The 22,241-nt window shown below is 41.3% G+C and overlaps 2 protein-coding genes and 1 long non-coding RNA gene across 52 annotated transcripts in view; 2 read left to right on the plus strand and 1 right to left on the minus strand.

The window, feature by feature from the left end:
- Nucleotides 1-14,871, plus strand: part of PHC3 (polyhomeotic homolog 3) — a 31,414-nt gene extending 16,543 nt beyond the window's left edge. For 7 of the 50 annotated variants that reach the window (XR_015274642.1, XM_086844338.1, XM_086844340.1 and 4 more), the window contains 2 exons: nt 13-244; nt 4,078-6,378. Coding sequence is in view for 6 of the 50 variants with exons in the window: in XM_086844338.1 (XP_086700464.1) it covers nt 13-244; nt 4,078-4,232 (387 nt within the window). In the remaining 44 variants the exon portion in view is untranslated. Of the gene's footprint in view, nt 1-12; nt 245-400; nt 502-4,077; nt 6,379-6,785; nt 6,903-13,019 lie in introns of those variants that run through there. The other 43 variants (XR_015274631.1, XR_015274635.1, XR_015274641.1 and 40 more) reach the window with 29 other exon arrangements.
- GPR160 (G protein-coupled receptor 160) lies at nt 13,707-14,871 on the minus strand. Its single transcript, XM_023932814.2, has 2 exons — nt 14,812-14,871; nt 13,707-14,602 (listed from the first exon to the last, which is right to left on the minus strand). The coding sequence occupies exons 1-2, from the start codon at nt 14,818-14,820 to the stop codon at nt 13,823-13,825; spliced, it is 789 nt and encodes a 262-aa protein (XP_023788582.2). The 5' UTR covers nt 14,821-14,871; the 3' UTR covers nt 13,707-13,822.
- Nucleotides 14,872-15,950: 1,079 nt separating this feature from the next.
- On the plus strand, nt 15,951-22,106 carry LOC147651359 (uncharacterized). The gene is made up of 4 exons (XR_015274644.1): nt 15,951-16,894; nt 17,076-17,209; nt 17,660-17,787; nt 21,393-22,106. It is a non-coding gene; the product is annotated as an uncharacterized LOC147651359 (long non-coding RNA).
- The last annotated feature ends 135 nt before the right edge of the window (nt 22,107-22,241 follow it).

Consider the following 22,241-nt stretch of genomic DNA (forward strand, 5'->3'; position numbering starts at 1 on the left):
TGCATTTTCCAGCTTCCAATTACTTATCCATCTGCAGAAGAAGATCTGGCTCCTCATGAAGACGCTGTTCCAACGGCAATGACCACGCGCCTGCGGAGGCAGAGTGAGAGGGAGAGGGAGCGGGAGCTTCGGGAGCTGAGGATGCGGAAAATGCCAGAGAGCATCGACCTGTTACCAGTGGTGCAAACTGACCCCTCAGTATGGACTGTCGATGAAGTTTGGGCCTTTATACATTCTCTGCCTGGTATGGAAAGGGCAATAACTTGTTCTGTTGGTTTTAACAATGAAGTTCCTTGCTTTATAGCAGCACTGTGATGAGGAGGTGGTGTGGTAACAGCAGCAGTGTTAGCTGGTTATGGAGACTGGAATGTGATTTGTTTCCTCTTGCTTGTTCCTTCAGCACAAATCCCATATTGATAGAACTAATCCCACTTCTGCTGTTGCATCCCAGCTGATGGAGATTAGAGCTGTTCCTTCCTTCAGTCTGACTTCTCTCAAGAGGTCAGTAGAGAGATCAGACTTCTTCCCTGTACACTGCTTTCTTCTCTTCCCTCCTCACTTGTTCCTTCTTCTCTTCCTTCCTCCCTTGCTGCTTATTCAGTAGAAAAAGCAAGAACAGTGTTACTTCCCTTGATACAACTGAAAAGTTTGAAAGACCTTTCATGATAAAAAGAACAAGCAACTTTCTGCCATAAAGTGAAAATTTATTTTGCATAGCTTTGCTCAGAGATCTTCTGCCTAGAAATGCTGCATACTGCTGATCTCAGCTTGTTCTCAGAAAAAATAATCTGTTTTTTCTTTGTTCACAAACCTTTCCTTTAGCTCAATATTCACAGTTACCTTTATGTCATCTTCAGGTTATTTGATATTTATCATTTCCTAACTATCATAACATTTAAAGCTTTACTCCCCACTTCTTCCCAAGGATGCCATTTTATCAGATCAGACATTGTAACCCCTACAGATAGCAAGGCACAGTTCCACAGCAGCAGTCATACCAGAATTTTTGTTGCTTATCCATTAAAACCAAGGCTACGTTTGTTCCTGATTTTCTACTTTTTCTGGAATGCTATATGATTTTTTTGTGAATCCTATTAGACTATTAGCCTGTAAGGAATATATCTTCACTGCTAAGTCATACATGCATTATGACAGACAGTCTTTTGTAGTAGGTCAGGCAAAGAATTGAGTAAGAGATGTCTAAAATCTGCAAAAGTCAGCCTTCAAGTACCTTTCTTCTGATAGTTTATTGCAATTCATAACACTATCTGCTTCTGGGAACCTGCAGTGATGGCTGTAGAAACAAGCAAAGCTCTTAGGTATGGGATGTGGTCATTCCTGTTTCTGTACTTGAGCTTTGTTATAGTGTAGTTCAATCACTGCTGTTTTCAGTTACTGTTTTTATGGATTTGAGGCTCTAGTTAATTCAGTAACTAATCCTAGGGTCTCAAGAAATGGTAGTTCCTGTGCTAGAATAATTGAAGTGCCACATAAACACAATTCACTTGCAAATATGAAACAAGAAATTTTATTCTTAAAATGTGGTTTCTGTTTTGGATCCATTACTTTTAGAGTATTTCACTAGCTGCTGGATCTGGTTTAGTTTTTTGTAGTCTATAAACAATGTGATCTTTGATTTTAAGCAAACTTATATTATTTGTATGTAATAAAAATTTATTATAGTTGCTTGTTCCTCTCCATATGAATTCCTAGTTTCTCAAATACTTTTTAAAAAAAAAGTTCAATAGATATTTAAACTTATATTCACAACATGCCAGAATTTTTATTGCTACATCACTGAATTTGGCTTTTTGGGTGATTTTGGGATTTATTCTTTCCAGTATATTTCAAGTCACTCTCTTGAAAAATTGTTTTATCATATACTTCCAAGATTGGTTAATGCAGAAAATAATATAGATGATTTTCAGTATGGCATTTTATATTGTATATCTACTTGGTGCAGTCTGTGCAGACCATCTGCCATGCTGCAGGAGATGGTGATTTGTCACTTTTCCATAAACATTAGGGACATCTGTTTTCATTTATAGCTTTCTGTGCAGTCTGTAGCTGAAATGGACTTGTGTCTTTGTCAGGCCTTTCCTGAGCTCCTCTGGAGCCTTTTGTAGGAGTCAATGTCCAGGACATTTGCACTGTTAGCTGCTTCTTCTGGGGGAATTGACAGATCAGCTTAAGCTGAGCAGAATTGTTCTCCTTTCTTCAGTTGCAAGATCAATTACCTTTCACCTGCTCCCCACCCTTTTTTTTTTTTTTTTTGGCCAAGTTATTGCACAACAAGCAATTGCAAAAGTGTTTAAGAATATACTCAGGATGAGGGAACTGCAATACCTTCAACTTCCATCCTCTGCTTTTCCAAAAATGACTGTGATAAACTACTTAAAAAGTATTTAAGAAGTTTCATGGAAATTGCTTAAAGGAAAAAGCTAGCAGCAGCAAATATCCAGTTTCCTATTTCAATAGGAACAGCTTTGTTCCTAAATATAAGAACTTCTCCTGATCTCTCAGATTCTTTGTAAATGGTATGGTCTGGCAATCACCATGTTCAGGTCTCAAATCAGACATGCCATGATACCTTTCCCAGAAATACTCAATATTTGATTTGCAGATGTTTTATCTGTTGTCAACACTTCAATAAGAAAACCTTTATGATGATTTCAGAGCTAATTGTTGCATGAGATCTGATTAACAAATCATTAAAAAAATTGTGCTTTATTTTTTGTGAAAAGCTAACTTTTTCCAGCCTTGAATGTTACAACCTTCACACAGTAATAATCCAAATGAATTCAGGTTTGGATGTTGATACTTCCTTCCACGTTTCCTTTCCATTTGCCTTGCACACATTTGTAAATTCATCAGGAAATTAGTCTACCTATTCTTTATGGAATTTAAATCTGAAAACATAAGAGAATACAAAATTAGTTGCTGTCATCTAGGTAGAAAAGTTCTTCACAGTAATTTCATATTTCTATAACAGTGTACTTTTAAAAAGGGAAGATGCAAAAATGCCAAAAAATCAGCTTACTTGAGGAATAATTGAAATCAGGAATGGAAGGTGGAGCACAAATTCAAGTGTGTCTGAAAGGGTCTGAGACAGATGGAGAGACTGCTGGATTAAGAACACAAATGTATTAAAAAACCCCACTGAAAACATGGCTGGGGGAAAGAAGCTTCAAATAAACAACTGACAATGAGTGCTCTCATGGATATTGTTTGAAGACATTTATCCGTCTAACAGAGCTGCCATAGAGCCAGGCAGAGCTGGCTGATTCTGCTCAGCACATGTCCAGAACATCTTTGGAGGAACCTTTATTTCCAGTGTTCTTTAGTGGAAAGGGGCCCTCAGTTACTCAGGACTGTCCAACCCATGTAGAGTCTTTTTTATGTTATGATCTGAGACTGGTATTTCATGTTGAGAAAAGGAGTTTAACATGGGGAAAAAAGATCCAACCATATTAAAGTTGCACTTGTGAAGTGAATTACTGCTATGTGTAGAATATTCACTCTGATAACTAATGATAAATATCTTCATGAGATATTTGTGCCAAAGCCCATACATCAAAACTTTGTTTCCTTAGTTCAGTGGTGTAACACACAGATGGAATTAACTCCTTTTGGAAATTGTAGCTATTTGGATGTTCTCACTGCACATAGCAGTATAATATAGTTATCTTTTATAGATTTAGATAATAATATCTTTTTATTGCTGGAAAGAACCCACTTAATTATGTTCCTGATTGCTATTTCAGTGCTGTTTACCCAATCACTTCCAATGATGAGAGGTTGTTCCTCTTAATGAAATGAAAATTCTGTCTTTGCTGGGACTTGAAACTCCCAATGAGTAGTTCTCCAAGAACTACAGTGTAATTAGAGGCTGTAGTAAAGATTACTTTCATATTATTTCAGAATTCCCATCATAACATTGAACTCTTGCATGTAATTTAGGTTCAACAAGCTAAAGGGATGGGCACTGGAAAATGTGTAGCTGAAAAGATCTGGTGTGGATAAAATCATTTGATCTAAGAATGGACATTTCTTAATCATATTTTTTATTACCTTTAGGTTGTCAAGATATTGCAGATGAATTTAGAGCACAAGAAATTGATGGACAAGCTCTCCTCTTGTTGAAGGAGGATCACCTTATGAGTGCAATGAATATTAAGCTTGGACCTGCATTGAAAATCTGTGCACGTATCAATTCCTTGAAAGAATCCTAGGAGGTGAACATGAAGGTTTAAACAACAGTTTCTCAGTGACGGAACCGACAGTAATATGCCAACATCTTCACCGTGGCATGAGTGTTACTGTGATGTTTTGTTAAGTAGGTGGGGCTCTCCTCACATAAAGACTTTAAACTATTCCTTTGATTATACCAGGAGTCCTCTGTAGTTTTCAACAACTAATAGGTTTATAGTAAAACCTGAGTAATGCTTTGAGTTGAAATTTTTCATGGAAAAACATGAAGTGAAATATGCTGTGATAGGTTAGGTATTCCCCAACATGTACTTCATCTTATGAGTTATGATTAATATCCCAGTCCCCACCCCAATCTAGACACCATTTAAATTGTGTTGCTGTATTCTGAAAGACTTTTCCCACATACAGCAGTGTTTGGACTGAACTAACAGAAGTGTCCACAGGCCCTGTGGAAGCACTAGTACCAGTAAAATGCTATGCATTTAGTTGTGCTCTCTGAGTTTGTTTTAGTCTTGAGCAAATTGTTTGTAAGGGGTAGGTTGGCAGCTGGTTTTCCTCATGTAGGCTTATCCTCATCTCTGCCACTATAGTATTTTCTTGAAGTCTGTAAAATACCATAAACCATGTAGATGTCTCATCAAAATCCTCGTGATCAGGCTACTGACACTCCTGCCAGAGGTAACTGAAGCACATGTTACTTTACTCTGAATGCTGCTATGCACTAAGGGGGCATTAAGTGTTAGGTTTGTAGTTTCACATGCTGCTAGTTAAGCTAGACCAGCAGTTCTCAAATGGGGGTTCAGAGTGGACCCTGAGGAAGTGTGTGAGCTCTTGGGGTCAGGTTCCCAAATGCCTTGGTGTGAGGGCCTGAAAACTGCAGCCAGGACCAGCTCATGTTAAGACAAGTTGCTTTAGAGACTGGGGGTAGAGAAGGGACAGCATAGCCCAGATGTTCTTTTTCCTGATACCTCTTCTAACATGTCTTTCCCTGTAGCGCATTCTCGTTGCCTCATTGGAAGTTTCCAAGCACCTTTTCCTTATCCAGGGGCCAGTGTGAGCTGTGCTGGCTGTTCTCTGAGGAAGGAACAGTGAGGCCACCCTCAGAGCTTGTGCAGGAGTAGCTGCTGCTGCCATGAGGGAGCCTGGAGCTGCAGGTCAGCAGGAGGAATGCCAGCGTTGGCAACTCTGGGAGAATTATGCAGTGGCCCTGATTTGTCCCTCTGGCAAGAGATTTTGTCTTGGATGCTGCAGACCCCAGTGGTGGGATTTTAGTGTCCCACTCCATCTTCCCTCTCACACTCTGTGGAGCAAATACATTTCTCCAGTTACTGATGCTCTTGGAAGCTGCCTGGGCTTTGAGGCAGCAGCACCTTCTTGGCCTTTGGTTCCCCACCACCTGTGCATGGATGCTCATGGATGCATTTTGTACTTCTGTTCCCTCCCTTTTGTAGCTCCACTCCCCTTATGTACAGACCTGGATTCCTAAGCTCCTGTTTAGGGAAAGAAGGGTACATGTGCTGATAGTCATTGTGTATATTTGAATTAAATATGTGTATGTGTCTGCAAATAATGTATTTTTTGTATTTTATGCAAATTAATGCATAATATATGATTGTGTAGGGAGGTATTCAGGGGCCTGTACAGTATTCCTAAGGAGAAAAGGAACTGACCTAAAGTTTGAGAACTGCTGCCCTAGATCAAAAGGAGTCAATGCACATACACTGGCTGAAAGGCAGGTTTGTGACAGACAGATTAATACGTATATTATTTAACTAATGACCTTAAAGAGTAAATTTGGATTACAGAAAAATCTGTGCTTCATTTTCCTTTAATTAGACTATTGCTTTGTTTCCACTAACAGATTTTCTACCATTACCTTCTGGAGATCAACGTTAGAATCATTGTTCTTAATTACAACTGTTTGAGCTTGCTAATAGCAGATGTTATTAATGTTTTTATTAACCACTGAAGCTGCAAGTTAGGACAACACACTGCAGTTGCACGCTGGTATGTGGTGAGAGCCCTTATCCAAACGGCACCAAAGCTTTAGAGGATGAATTGATGCCTAGGTTTATTTTGGAGGGAAGTCGCTAAGCACTTTCTAATTTGTTTTTTTTTCTGTTTTCAGTTACTGTTGTAAAATAAACTACTTAGTTGAAGCTCCAACGTTTGCTAATGTTCATTTGAAAAACATTCAAATGATGGAGATAGTGGGTTCCCATTTGTAGCATTTCTGTAAGATACACAGTGTAGCATATCTGTAACATATGTTCTAAAGGATATGTTCTGTTTTGATGAGCTAACTGAAGACTAAAGATATCTTAGATATTTATCCTTTGGCTTTTGTCTTAAAGTTTTATTATTTTTATACAGAAATCTCACTTGCTAATTTTTAATCTGTCTTCTGATTGTACTGTTCTTAGGCAATGTAAAAAGTAGGGATACATAAATGTGGTTTGATAATGGCTTAAGGTGTACTAGAAAATGTGGACTTAGGGGTCTTATTTAGACCTGTAGTTAATCAGTGTTACATGCATGGGAATTTCATGGCTGCTTTAATTTTGCTTTATTAGACAGCTTTCAGGAGAGCTTCTCCAGCTAGTGTTTGTGTCCAGCTCAGCCATAATCACTGCCAGGTGCCAGGAGCTCAGAGCAGACCCCACTAAGGCACATCTGGTCCCGTTTGTCTGGTATGTAACATTCCCTGTGGGTTTGGGAGAGCCACAGATAATGAGTTATGCTTTAAATATTCATGAATGCAAAAGCTTAGAATGTGGACCTTATGCATATTGAAAGTTTTTTTTTCTTCGTCGGTGATTTTGGCAATTAACTGGAACTTAAAAGCAGAGGCAGCTATACTGACCTGTACTGATAGAAGTGCACTTGTATGGGAGTGTTTGCCAGTGTAGCTGTGTCAATAAAATCAATCTTTTAAAAAAATTCACACTTGTATGTGAAAGTAGGCTGAAAAATTTCCAAGTGCAACTGAAGTCTACTTGGGAAGCTTATGAATTTGCTCAGAAAAGCAATATAATACTTAGAGTAACATTTCTCCAGAACCATTTTACATACTGGCCACTTGCTGTTCAATAGGTGAGGTCTTCCCAGGCTTATCCTACCATTTCCCATGGCTTTCCCACACGTTAGGCTGTACCCCCTTGCAAAAGAAGTATTAAAGATTTTAATTGTATTTTAACACTTGTAATGCTTGCAGTATTTCAGCTTCTATAGGAATAGCTCAGAAGGGAGATACATTCCACGGCTTTTTCCCTTCCTTTTTCTTCACCACTTTCCATCCTACCCTACTCCTTAGCAGAAACTGCAGCATTAGCTCAGGGCAAGGCCCTTTTGCAGAGCACTGGGCTAAAGGTGGCTGTCAAGATTTCATCCAGTAGACTAGAACTGTGACACTTGTCTCAGCTTCAGGGTTTGTTTGAGATTTTAAAGAATTGCACGTGAATAATCAAAATGGGTGTGCAGCCTCCCCTGATCCCTCTGGCTCGTATCATTCTGCATCCCTGCTTTGCAGCAGGAGCAGGGCACTCCCCTGAGGAAGCTTGGCTACCTCCACTTAAAATGCCAGTTGTTTTGGCTCACCAGAGAGTGTCTGAAGGGTTTTTAAACTGGCTGTATTGTAAATCCATTCTTTACCCATTAACCCATCATCTTTTTCCAGAAATGAAGTTCTTTGTGGAGGGTAAAGTCTTTGTTAGATTTTTGTCCATGAGACATTTCAAATAGAAGATTTATGTGCTGCAAGCATCCATTTCCTAATTTCTTTCCTGTGAAAGCAGGTATTTACCCCCTGACTTCTACCTGTGCTTTGTCCAAAAATGAATCCAGCCTTTTGGATAGAACACATGGAGTCCTATGTAGCTGCAGATGTGGCAGAAAGAGGAAAGGATGGGATAAAACCAACTCTTTGGGCAGCTTTTGCATTATTGCTCTATCTTGATGTGTAAGGAAATATTCAGGTACAAACCATTGAAATGTAATTTGAATGGAAGTTTGTTGTGAGACTGTGCTGGGTGTGGTGTTTCACTGCCTGGCATGGCAGCTACAGCTAATGCCAGTTTCAAATGGATGTTCTCATTCTAATATCACAATATCCATGCAGGAACTTCTGCCTCAAGAGCTCAACAGATTTCTTACACAGTGACAAATCTACAGCTCTGAGTGATCAAAGAATTCAGTGACAGCTGTGTTGAGTCCTGGTTTTGCAAACATCCCCATAGTTTATAACATGAGTAGTTCTGATTGTACTGAGACTGCTCCTATTAAAACTCAGTATCTATAAAGCTTGCAGGGTTATTTTCTCACCAGTGTTGTATAGAGATGTCCTGTTGTCATGGTTAACCAGATGTTTCCTCCTTGATTGTTTTAGGCTGCAGATAATGATTGTGCAAAACAATCAGTCTAGGACAGTTTTTTAATATTTGCCTAAATTAGTTATTAGAGATGGAGAGAAGCTAATATTTTAGAGTATTTTGTTTTAAATACACTGTTCCTGTTCAATGCTGCATGGAACAGGTATGAGCAGAGCGATCAATGAGTAATTTCAGTGTAAAGTGTTAATTGCTCATAGTGAATTAATTTTCAAGTCACTCTTTATAGTGAGCTATAGTTTCAGACAGGAAATACTGTGAGGAAAAATAAATTTTAAATTCATTTAATACTTAGCTCATTTAAGATGAGCCTAAATTAAATTAATTATAAAAGAATTTGCCTTTAGTCATGAGAGTTTATTTAGATCTGAAAGGTTCTGTGTAGTTACATCCCCTGGATGGCTTTGCAAATGGTGACATTTGAAAAAGAGACAGTGATGCTCCAGACAAGTGCCAGGTGTGTGGTTTTTCAGGAAGCTTTTTCAGGAAGCTGTCCCTGGTCTGAGCTGATGGAGTTGGGGCCTGGGACACAGACTGAGCACCAAGGCAGCGAGCACACATTACCCTAATCCATGAGAATCAGTCTGGTTTGTTTTTACCATCTTCATCTCTTTGGAAATCTGACATTTCCTTCCCCACTCAATTTCTTAGAGTGGCATTTTGCTCTCTTGGGTGTCAGCTCTCGGGGCTGGGGCATATTGTGTCCTGCTTTAACCCCTGGGATCCATGGGCAGCACTTCCACGTGTGCTCAAGGTCCCATCTGAGCTGCTGTGTAGGTTTGTGTAACCTCTGCATTAAAACCCACACCTGCTCATTCATTTGTAGACTGCATAGTATTTTTCAATCTCTTACAGCAAAGTGGAAGGGAAAAAGCAGAGTTCAGAGGTGTGAATGTGCTGGAAATTTCAGGAATGGAGTAAGTTCATAGTCCAGCTTTTGTAGCCACAGATTTAACTGTTCTGAAGCACAGTTCTGGGAGCCAGTGTTATGAACAGAATTCAAATTAAAATTTTTTAAACTTCCATTAAGTATTCCTGTTGAATTATCCAAATTACTCTGTACAGTAAGGACATAGAAAAATGAAATTTTAAAAGATTTTTTTCCATCTAGAAGTAATTGTAACTTGAGCACAATTGTGTATTCATAGAATTGTGATCATAAACACTGTTGAAGTGCAATACATAACACTGAAGGAGCATTCTAATTGTGTTTATACCCCATTGGTACATAGGGTTATTGGCAGGCTTGTGGTGTTGTTGCTAGGTAATAATCAGGGTGTCTGTGCTGATTATGGGATTAGGTTTGAAGCACAAATGTCTTTGATTCATGAGGTAGATCTGCTTTGTGGGTGAAGCCTGGGCAGCCTGTGGAAGGCTTGTGTTGTCCTCCACTACCCAGCCAGGATGCTTCCATCCTCTGGTAGCATTTTGCAAATTCATTTTTGGAAAGAGCAGTGAGGGATTCTGCACACCAAATTGCCTTTTCAATTAGTCTTTGTGTTATAAAATGAACAAGCCAGTACTGACCAGGAAAGATGTGTGTAAAGAAGAAGGATTTTATCATTGAGTGCCAAATACTCTGTTTAGAGTTGAAAACACATAGAATATCTCATTAAAGTCAATGTTGATTTGTAAGAGATTCTTGAAATGAGAAAAGTACAGAAGTCTCCCATAAAGGATTAACACTTCAGCTGTTGTTAGCATTAATATCGAATAATCTTACAAGAATTTAGGACTGTAAGGTGTTTGAATTGTGTAAGGCCATTAGTTGCTGGTACAGCACAAGAAGTGATGTACAGAGAAGATGTAGCAGTGGTTATCTGTAGTTGTTTTATTTCAGATATTTCCACCTTCCTGGCACAGCTTCTGTCCTCTTTGGCAGTGAAACTGTCACCCTGTTCTAGAGAGGGATGGTCCAGGTACCAGTGTTGGTACTGCCCAGAAGCACCAGGTTAAAAAACAAATGCCCAGAGGAAAAGATACAATTGTTAGGAAGGCAGTAGGATGGAGATCACTGCACAGCTGGTGTCTCTCTCCATGAATGCCAAGGATAAAAGTGGGCTTGCAAAGAGAGTTACCATTAATATGTTTTAAAATAGTCACTTGGCAGGCTCAGGCACCACAGTTGGATGTTGGAGGAGACCTGCAGTGCCACTGTTACCTCCTCAATGGAGGTGACAACCTAAAAGTTGATGCTCTTTGGCACTTTTCTACAAAAAGTAAGAAAGAATAAATTTGACAAGTGATACAGTGATGTAACATCAATCCATTAATATTTGCTTTGGCTTCATGTTGTGGATTCCCTATAAAAAATGTTAAAAATTTCAAGTGGCTTTAGGAGCACTGCAGCAGCTACAGGAATTCTGGCACGTTAGGGCAGACGGGGTTGTGTAAACTTTAATTAGGGCTTGGGAAGCTGAACCACACTGATGAATAAAACATGTCAGCAGCCTCACCCAACTGGTTGCAGTTCCAGTTCTGTGCATGTTAGTGATTCAGAAGGGTGAGACTTACCATGCAAAACACACCTGAAATGAACTTGAAAATAGCTTTGCCTTCATCTGCTGTTTAAAAGAGGAATTTCCCCCTGCCTGCCGAGTCTGTAGGGATTAGTTATTTCATGATTCTGAAATGCCTGGTGCATTCTTATATTTGATGTATTTGCTGATTTTTAAATGGAATTAGGTTTTGTAAATATTTTGTCAGCCCCATTTCAGTGGGTGTCCAGTTTCTATAAAACCTGAAGAAATGTTGTGTCAAAACCCTGTGTTTAGCCATGGTTTATCCTACAGCATCTCCAGCTCTAGTTAACAGCAATTAGTTTGAGAGAGCAGGGAGCGATTGCTTAGGGTTGTTTTTCCAGTTAACATTGCATGTGCTTTCCTACTTTTAACATGGAAAGAGAATTTCCCCCAAGTACATTTTCCTGCATAAAAAATGAAATAATTTGTGGTGCCAAAACACTTCAAACAATGTTGCTAAGCATTGCCTCCTCTTATTGCACTAGTTTTAAAATTCAGTTTTCGATCATTTACTATCCTTTTGATGGCCTTTTAAACAGATTTTCCCCCAAAATCATTTTTACTGCTGAAAAATGCTTGTCCCCTTTTGATTACATCACAGAAACCTCAAAGAAATTTACCACAGACTGTGGGTAAAAGAAGCACTATGTGGGGTGAAGTAATAAATCAAAATAATCAGATTTTGATATGTTTCAGAAATCAAAGATTAATTTATGATTGAGATGTGATTGTGTATTCTTATTGAGTGAAATACTGGAATATTCTTTTATAAGAAAATTTAACCCATGTAGTATTAAATTCTGCAATTAAATCTATCTCTATAATTGATATATAATAAAGTAAATTATTACCCAAAATTTAAATTTTACAGTTGAAGAGCACACAATGAACTATGTAAAAGTATAATCTTTACTTTGTGAATCATTTTTTTAAGAAGCACTTTCCTATTACCAACAAGCATGTGAATGAATTTTAGATTCTCTCATTTGTTATGATCTGTAAAAGTGACATTTCTTTGATCTGTCTGTTAATGGGTAAATCCATCCTACAAATGCTGAAACAAAGCACCTTATACTATGCTGCTTAAACTTGCTTGTAATTGCACCTTTTGTTATCTGCAGAGTTTTCTTAATGAGTATTCTTGTGTGAAATCATTGTTCCCTGTGGGTCTGGGGGACAATTAACCAACCTACAGCATCACTTAGTTTCTCTTTCAATACAACATTGTATTGTGAGTTTAGTGCTTCAGAAATAAATGCTAATTTCATTTGTCTGCTTTGGTCGTGTATAATTTATTTTTCTTACACAAAATCAAATTTCAAGAATTTGAAAATTGAGAGTATTTTTGCTAGAAGCCTGACTAATTTTTTCCCTGCTAAAATAGTCCCACTTTGTATTTAACTATTTTAAAGTAATTTTGTCTTCAAAATAAGCTATATTTTAATTTAAATCATTCTTTAACCTTGGACATTTATTTATGTATACCAGCTCACCTTGATGCTTGTTGCTCTAATTATTTTGTTTTTGATATGTTCATGTACCTTAGAGGAGCAGCAGAAAAGAAGCAATGAAGCAGCACCTCTCCTGTGGCTGTGGAAATTGCACATCTTGCACTGCTTTTGCACTGGTTTTGTACTATATAAAGTTTCTATTTCTGTAGGAGTTGTATCTTTAACTAAAACAAGTTATTTCTTGTTTTATTTCTTGTTAAACAGACAGTAACCTTTCCATCAAGCTGACAAAAACCCACATTTTAACAACAAAATACACTTCAAAAAGTCATTTGAACCTTATAAATACATAGTGTGATACTGACTTTTCACAAGTATTATTATGAATGTTTATGTGTATTATGTTAGATAGCTTTTGCTATGTCTTTTTCTTTTTCTCCTCCTATTAGCTAAAATTTAGAAGAATTCCAGAAGAAGTTCCAGAAGAATTTTGGATGTTTGGGTTAGGTCCTGCCTGAGCAAAGCAAGATAACCTCCAGTAAACAGATGATGGGGCCAAGGGTGCTGTCAACACTTACTGCCTGTGGAAGAAAGAACCCCAGCCCAAATAAAAGAATGATAAAAGGGAAATTAAACCTGAAAAGTGCATGCTCTAAACAGGCAGACCCAAGGAGTAGCCATGCAAAATAGTTCTTGGAAAAGTTTGAATATGCATTTAACCATTACAGCAAAATGATATAAAAGGAGTGTTCCCAAGATACCAGGTACGCTCTTGGGAGAGTGCCAAGGCACACAGCCATTACTCTGCTTTATTTTCTGTCTCTCATTGTCTTTATTAAACCTTTTAAAATTTAACAGGAGACTGAACCTCGTTTTTCACACTTAGGTCAGCTTCTGTATGTAACTCCAGCCTTGAAGACTTTATTGCATTTTGTACTGTAAAACCTGAGATAATTCCAGTTAAAGGAACTGTAGAATTCTAGTCAGAAACACGAAGTTGAACTGAAAACTTGTCCTATATAAGCAGTGGTTTTTTAAACATGTAATTTGGAGTTGAATTCCCTGGCGTGGCAGTGCTTGCTGCCCACTGGGACTCGGTGTCCTGAACTGCAGTGCAATATCCACTGAAGTATTGCTGGACACTGCACTTATTTCCACGGAGTGAACCTCTGGAGATGTTTCCTTGTATTGTCTGTAAGGACCCAGCCAGCCAACATCGGAGTTCTTTGCAGCCTTTTCCGTCTGCAGCTCATTAACAGTTGACGATTACTGGGCCTGGCTTATCAGCTGGCTCTGTGCTTTCATTGTTGAACGGCATAAAGCAGAATTTCCAGCTGACAAATGGGTCTGTGCACCACCCTTCCTCTGTCAGCTCCACTTGGTGGCACCGGCACCAGTAGGCTGCTGCCAGGAGAAAGCTGTTGATGAAGTACAGCCAGGGCACGTTCATCTCCACATAGGCTGGGATCTGCACACCCAGGAGCAGAACCACCACCTGGAGAACAACAAACGGCGCCCAAGTGCCGAGGAAACACAGGAGGAGCCTGCTCAGGAGCTGCCACTTGAAGCGAGTGTTGTTGTTGTTAGGCACGTAGGGGAACAGCAGCACAGGCTGGCTGGAAAAGGAGAGGAGCCTGGCAGACAGCAGCATGGTTGTCACCTCCTTCCAGCGAGCCAGGAGAGCCGTGGCCAGCAGCAGCACCATGGCACACGACACCCAGTAGCTCTGCAGGCTGCCGGAGAGAGGGCACTGCGAAGGGGAAACGCTGTTCTGCATTTCCAGCTCTTCAGAGACAGCGGGAACTTGGAGAGTGCAAAAAAACCTGGAAATCCATATAAGCACCACAGCAAATACATAAAGTAACTTCCGACCTGTTTTAGGGAATCGGGATGTTTGGGGGACGGTGGTGTAATAATCCAGAGCAGCCACAAGATACACTGGGTAAGGCAAAATCCCGTAGGTCAGAGAAGTGATCTGAGTGAAGAGGCAGATGTGGTACTCTGTGAATCGCACGCCCCACAGTGCAAAGTCCTCAAAACAGAAAATGAAACAGATACTCAGCAGCAGTGCAAAATCAAGAAGTGCCACTGAAATGCAGAAATATCCCATAAAACTGACTTTCACAGGTTTTGGCTTAATTTGCAACATGAAGAAATCAAGGAAGACTTTTCCAAATATAATCAGGACCAACATGTAGCTGATTTCAAGAGGTTGGCTGGTGTGGGTGCAGTGGTACTGACCAGAACCATTTTCACAGAGTCTGTCAGCCATCCTCCAGTGGTGAAAACAGCAAAAATAAATATCACAGGCCACAGTGCTTCATATCTGGGAAAAAAAAAAAAAAAAAAAAAAAAAAAAAGTGTAAAAATTGATTTGTGTGTAGCTCAACCATTTAGTTCCATCATAGGAGCTACCCAGTTTGTTGGAATTTTTAAGGCCCCTTAATGAAGAGTAGAGACCCTCACTAACTCATCATTAAATTATCAACGACTGCTGAAATTCTGTTTTCTTTCAATTACATTCTCCAGAGTTAAAAGGTCAGCATAATTTACTTTTCTACCTAATGACCCAAGGAAAGGTTTAGGAAATAAGTTCCTTTAGAAGGCATGGAGAGGTTTTTCTGTCCAGCTGGGCAGAGGGATGGAGGTTTCAGAGCTCCTGAATATTCTGAAAAAATTACAGGACAGAAATCGTACAAGACACTGTAGGAGATGCTGCAGCACGGCCTCACAGTTCATTATGCTCACAGAATCTGTAGGAAATCGAGACTACAGAGATATCCTGAAAGCAGAAAAAGCATCAGCCATCACCTCCTGTTTTGATGCGAAAGTCCTGGAACTCCGCCGCCCGCGGCTGCCGGCGCCGCCCGCTCCTCGTCCCGGCCGCTCCCCGCCGGGCTCCGCCGCTGCCCCCGGCCCTCCCGGCGGGCTCCTGCTCCTCTCCGGAGCCAGAGGGACGGAGGCGGCCCGGAGGGCTCCGGGGGGACGCCCGGGCTGCCCCGGCCGGCCCCGGCACCCACCTGCAGCCGCCGCTCCGCGCTCCCGCCCGGCGGGGCCGCCACCTCCGCCCGCCCCAGCGCGGGGACCGGGCGGGACCGGACGGGCGGGGAGCGGCGGTGCGGGCTCGTGTCGGGGGAAACGGGGCACAGCGGGCGACACGTAACATATATAACACATAGAGCACGTCTAACACATGGAACAGAACATGGGTAACATACTGCAGCTATTAAAGAAACATGTAACACACATGACACATATAACGCATAACATAGCACACATAAACACATATAACACACAGCACACACGACACACATAGTACATATAACAAAATAACTGCCCTGGGGAACACGTTCCGTGTGTTGTGTTTGATCCCCCTGCAGTGGGAGGTGAAGCAGCCTCGTGGTGCCCCAGCACCGAGAGCAGCACGGCGAGACACCCAGATCCTTATAAAAGTGGCTGATAAATATTTTGGGTTTAAATGAGTGATGTGTGTGGAGAAGAGGCGATCGTGGGGCATAAGGGTGCTTCAGTGGGAGCCCTCGGGTCCCCCAGGGCTTGGCTGCATGGGCAGGAACGCAGGATGCTCCCTCTGGGAGGCCCTGTGCCCACACGGTGAGTATTGTTTGATTTAAGTGTATCAAGTGGTTGGCAGGACTTCTGAAAGCAACTAACTACGGAATTAAATTCAGATGTAAGCTGTGATTTCCCCCCCTCATTTTTTTTTCTCTTTCCTCTCTCCTTCCTTATCCTCCTTCCATGGTTCATCCTAAGGATAGAAGAATTTGAGGGGGAAAACAGTTCTGAGGTTTGTTAGGTTTGGGGTTTTGTATGGAAAAAAAAAGATGATCAGTACTCTGTAAAACCTGTCAGCTTAATGTAATCTTCAGAAGTGTTCATGTTGACCATAGTTATTTATCCACACAGTGTTTATTAGGTCTGTTGCACAAATTGGAGTATAATAAGAAAATGTTTACACCTGACAGAGGTATTGCACCTTCTGAGCACCCAGTCCACCCACAATTATCTGAATAGTGATGCTTTCATAGTAGTTTTCCTCTTAGTTCTAACCCAAGGCAAAGCAATGAAAGTGATTTTCCCAGTGGGAGAAAAGAAACTGTTTGGATGTTTGGATTTGTTTCTGTTTGTGTCTCTCTTTCTGACTGCAGAAACTGCTGTACAGGCCTGGATGAAGATGCCTGGATATTGGGAATGGGGAACCAGGAGGGGACAGGGACAGTTCAGACATTTTTTCTGATGCTAAAAATTCCAGTGAGAGTGTGACCTCCAGACTGTGTCAGCTCTGTGCTAAGTGAACCCTCACTGGGTGAGTTCCTCAGCGGGGCCCACAGAGTGCAATTCACACATTACATTCTCTGTTCATGCTGTGGCTGCTTCTCAGCTTCCCTTTCCCTCCACCACCTTGTGCTTGTTTGAAAGTTTGCTTTGAACTCACTGATTACTCTTGTTTTCTGCTCCTGAGCGCTTTATCTCACCTTCCATCCCAGAGAAGTGATGGTACAAGATGGGATATCCTGGAAATCAAATGCAGGGCTTGGTGCTGGCAGGTCCTTGCTGAGTCAGGAGCTGCTCACTCCATGTTGGATAAGGGCTGCCTCTTCCTTCACAGGAAAATTTTCAGGTACTTGACAAGCACCAAGTAGTAAATAACACCTTCAGCCCATCCTGCTTGGTTAAAGAGGCTGCATTTATGTCCATGAGCAGCAATAGAAAGTTTAAGGAATTAGTTTATTTTTGCATGGAGGCAGCTGTGTGTAAAAACAAGACAGGAGACTCCTCCTCGAGGAGAGGGGTACCTGAAATTGCAGAGAATCTCTTCTAAAAGCTGTTTGTGTTAAAAGCTCATGCAGTGGTTCTGTGTTGTCTGCTCATTTACATAGAGGCTTCCTTCCTTCTTCAGGGCTGTTTCCTGCTGCTGGTTACTCGTATTTTGGGTTCTGCTGTTCAATTTAATGGAAAGCGTAGGGTTTTAGGGGAAAGGAACAAGAAAAAAGACCATCTCTAATTTCAAATCTAACTTGATAATTTCCTGAAAGAAGCAGTGGCTGATCAAAGTGTCCTCCCTGAACAGGTGTTGGACTCTACCCTCTCCTCCCTGCAGTGCTGGAGCTCGGGTCCCTGCAGCCTCTGGAGTCACTGAGGAGGAGCAGTGGGGACCAGCAGAGTCCCTGCACGTCACTGCAGATCAGCCAGGGCCAGGTAATGAACACGACTCCTTTACAAGGAGCGTGGGCTGTGCTTCCTGAGCAGTTAGTGCTGAGTCTTGCCTTTCCCCCTGCTCTTCCTGTTCGAGATGTGCTGTGCTTTCGAAGTTCATTGCTGCTGTCCCTTTATTGTGTTGAGCAGGGGAGTAAATTCAAACCTCACCCCTGTGTGTTTCAAGCAACTTCTGTTGGTGTTTTGGACATCTCGAGCCACGTGGGCAAAGACAGGGAGATAAACACATCTTTATGCATTTTGGTGGGGAAAGTTGCACACTGGAACTCCTGCACAAATGATTATGAACATTCCCATTCCCAGCGAGGGGCTGGGGGTGACTCTGGAGGAGGATGGTCCCCACAGCCAGGGGCAGTGGGCCACTGGAATGTCCCTGTGGAATGTTCTCTGGAACATTCCATGGGGATTCCACATTTGTCTGTGGGGTGAGTGCCAGTCTGACAGCCTTTGCCCTGGCTGTACCTTTAACTGGGTGCAGCCCAGCTGGGCCTACTTAATGCCCTGTTATTTGTGCCTTGTCAGCACTGGATTAACAAGCCGAGCCCTGCCATGGCCGGTGGCTGTGGGGCTGCGGGTCCTGAAAGGCTGCATGGCTCAGAGAGACACAGCTTATGAAGATTTTATATTTTTTAACAGAATATGTAACCAGTAAACTATTCAACAAACTTTATTTTAAACTAACTTTACTTTTAAAGAATGTTTACTAATGTCCCATTTGCAAGATGTTTTATTTTTCAAGAACCTTTTAAAAGCACAGATGGTTTGTGGTGGATCTTCATTTTGATCACTGGAGGTGCTCATCTTAAAAGTAACAAGTTTGTTCTTAGGAAGATCTTGTTGAGGAACAAGAAAAACGTTTCCATAATAATTTTAATTTGAAGGCTTTTAAAAATAGAGTTCTAATTCTGCTTATTCAGAGAAAAGCCAGAAAATGCGGTACAGAGCTGGTGTCAGCCTTGCTGGATTTTCAGGAGTGGTGTTTCCTTGGTTTTTGTTCCTGCTGTGTGCTGTCACTGCACAAGGTGTAACCTTTCCTGCTGCTCATGATGTCACTGCAGTGTTGGTGGGTTTTTGTCTTTGACACAAATAGTTTTTCAAGGAACTGGAAAAAAGATGGTGCAAGCAAGGCCCTAAAAACTGCATTACTCGAACCAGTAATTTAAAATACCCAGTTCATGGTTTACTGGTCACTGTAACACAAAACTGAAATTAAGACTGAAGCCAACATGGAGTGCAGGGTGTGATTAGACTCTCTTTGTGTTGGAAACACCAGAGCTAAAAATCTTTTGTAACCTTTTAGGATATTGCTTCCTCTTGGTTGACTTCAGTTTTAAGCAAGTTCCATTGTGACACTTTCATTTTAAGGGAAGCTAAAAAGGAAGGAAATGTAATTTCAATCTCACCCCCAATGTGAAGAATTCAAAACTCCATCTTCTGCCTCCCTACAAACAGCCTAATTACTGGTTGAACACTCACATATCAGAAAGAGAAAAAGAAGAATTTACTGTGAAGGCCAGTGAGAGTCACCCTGGGCTCTGCTCTGTGTTTTTATCGATTAGCAAAGGTAAAGTGCCAGAGTGTCTCTCTTCTAAGCACCTCCAGCCCTCACTAGATCCAGACTCCAGGGGACTTCCAGGGATCACAAGCTGAGCCTTTTCTGTTTGCCTTCTGTTGTACACGATGAGGATTAATGATTGTTACCACCTGCAGAAAATCTTTGATCTTTATCTAAGGCAGGATCAGTGTTTGCCTGGTACTGTTCCCTCTTCACTTCAGCTTGCACTGAAACCATTTGCACAGTGCTGTTGCTAACTCTAATTCCTCTCTCAGAAGTCTTTTATCACAAAACAATTTTTTTCTGTGATCATTATTTTCACATACAAAAAAAAAAATAAAAAAAATACACATGGCAAAGCAAATGCCTCTGTGTCAGCCAGGCAGTAATGGACTCTTTGTGGACACTATCAGGAAATGTCCCTTTTGTTCTCCTGCACCTGTTGCTGAATTACAAATAAAATAATCCAATGCTTTATTAAATAAAATGAGTAGCCTAATGAAATTGTACCAGCCATTACCAGGAAGTCTATTGAAAACATTCAGCAGCTGCTTCAGTTTCAGTTCCCTTACACTGACAGGATTGTTTCACCCTTATCCTTGTGCTCCAAGTGAGGAGGGCACAGTGCCTTGGACCACCTCACACCACTCTGCTCTTGCTCCCTGGGGAGGATTTGGTCAGAATAAGTAATAAATAATGCTCAACAATAAAGTACCTTGGACTTGCAGAAGTTTGTTAGGAACCAGTGTCCCAGGCCTTGCATCTGAGTGTTTTACAAGCATCAGCTTATCCTGACAGTAATAAAACAGCTACAAATCTCCTGTTTGATTCTGATTCTATACAGAGGGGTTGATTATAAAGGTTGAGAATCAAATCAGTGAGTCCTTCTCATTAGAGAAAATACCTCAGCAGCCTGAGGAATGCCCTGGAGTGAGCTGGGGGTCAGCCTGGCTCAGCAGAGTTAAATGTCACCAACTCCTTTGCTAAAGGTCTCCAAGAGAATTGTTCTGTCTCTGCTGTATTTAAAAGTCAACACATCTATCACAGCAGTGCTGGAGAGTAGGTGGAGACTCTTTCCCTAATTCCTAACAAGAGCTGCCTTATTCTAAAGAAAAGGTGAGTCCAGCACTATTGTCTGTGCTAAGCCTTGCATGAAAACCGCTGAGAAGTTGCATCTCAACGGCTTTGGATCTTGGGAAATGTTTGATACAGACCTTCTTGTACAGAAAGTGTAACAAAGAATGGTGTTCAAACATGCATGATTCAAGGTTTGGTTTTAAAAATGTATGAGAAGTAGCTGGATGAAATGTCAGCCAAGGAGTAAGGGATACAGCCCTCCCTTCCCACAGCAGCTGGGAAAGGGTAGAAGGAGCAGTGGGAGGGCATGCAGGTCCTGAGCATCTCCTTTGTGACCACTGAGTGTGAGCAGGAAATTACCTCCAGAATCTGTCTCCTGCTCTGGTTTTGTGGTGGCTCAAATTCGTGGATCTACTCTGAATTTATCCCAGTACAACTCCTTGAAGAGTTTAGACTCAAATAAGTAGAGCAAACACAAGCTTTCTAGAGCTCAAGGAAATAATACATATAGAACTTTCCTACTGGAAAATCTGATCTAAGTCAGGATAAGGCAAATTTTGGGGATGAGAGGGAGGGGAAGGATTGGTCCCTGTTACAAAAAGCTGGGCTGGGTCATCTACAGTCAGGCCCATTGGGACCAAGAGCTCATTAATCCTCTGGGACACCCAGCAAAGGTAAAGCTGGTCTTTGTCCTCACCACGGCCTCTCCAGGGACAGAAACGAGAGATAGGCAACTTCTGAGGCACCTTCTTACATTTTCCACACTGGTATTTTTTCTAGGTGTTTTTTAGGTGTATTTTATTTTGCAAATTGCTTGTGATTGGAGTGGGATATAGAAATTTTGGCATGGGGTGCCCAGTTCAGCAGCTGCTCGAGGGAAGCACAGGGCAGGGCACAGGAGAGGAAATGGGACTGTTCTGTAAACTGAGCCCACTTGAACTGATTCTGCCAACAGGTCCAGGAGGGATTCTGGCAGGACTTCCAACCACTGCCAGTCAATCACCTGCAGCTGGAAGAGGATGTTTCTCTGTTGCCCAGGGCTTTTGATGCCAGCTGTGAGTCTGGAACATTGCTTTGCTGTCCCTGTGACCCTGATAGGAAATAATTACATCCTCAGAGGAGCTGCAGAGGACCTGGCAAGGCTCTGAAGGCTCAGTGCCACAGTGAGAACTGCTGGGAGGGAGGAACATAAAAGCTAAGCCTGGCAGGTGTTTCCTGTTTCTACAGTTCATGTTTACATTGTCTATATTTTGTGTTTACATGGGGCAGATGCTTCTGCCACCCCTCCTGAGTCCTGGGAAAGTGTAATGAGAGTGAACTGAGCAGCTGAGATTTTCTTCAGTTTTCTTTATCTGCCCTTCTTCCTGCAGTATGATCCTTCACATGATGCTCAGTGAAATTCAGGCAGTTATTTCAAACAGAAAAAGGCCTAAATGAACTCTGTCTATCTATCTATCTATCTATCTATCTATCTATCTATCTATCTATCTATCTCCTACTTTTTATATGAAACACCAGACAAATCTGCTGCATGATCCCCAGTAGGGGAACACAAATGCTTTCCCTGATTTGCTGCTATGAACAAACTTCACTGTTTGAAAATTGGTTATCATCCCCCCACTACTGTAACTTTCCTACAGATGGAGAAATAAACAAATTCATCAAATAATAATTTTTACTTGTTTCTTAATTGCTAGAGAAAGATCTGCCTGCTTAAGAACCCAACAGGTGAGCTGAGGTTACTGTATCTGTTCCACAGGAAACCACACTTGGGTGTAACATCTCTGAAAAATACTAATCTACA

Source organism: Cyanistes caeruleus, chromosome 10, assembly GCF_971803275.1.
Source record: "Cyanistes caeruleus chromosome 10, bCyaCae1.hap1.1, whole genome shotgun sequence".
NCBI lineage: Eukaryota > Metazoa > Chordata > Aves > Passeriformes > Paridae > Cyanistes > Cyanistes caeruleus.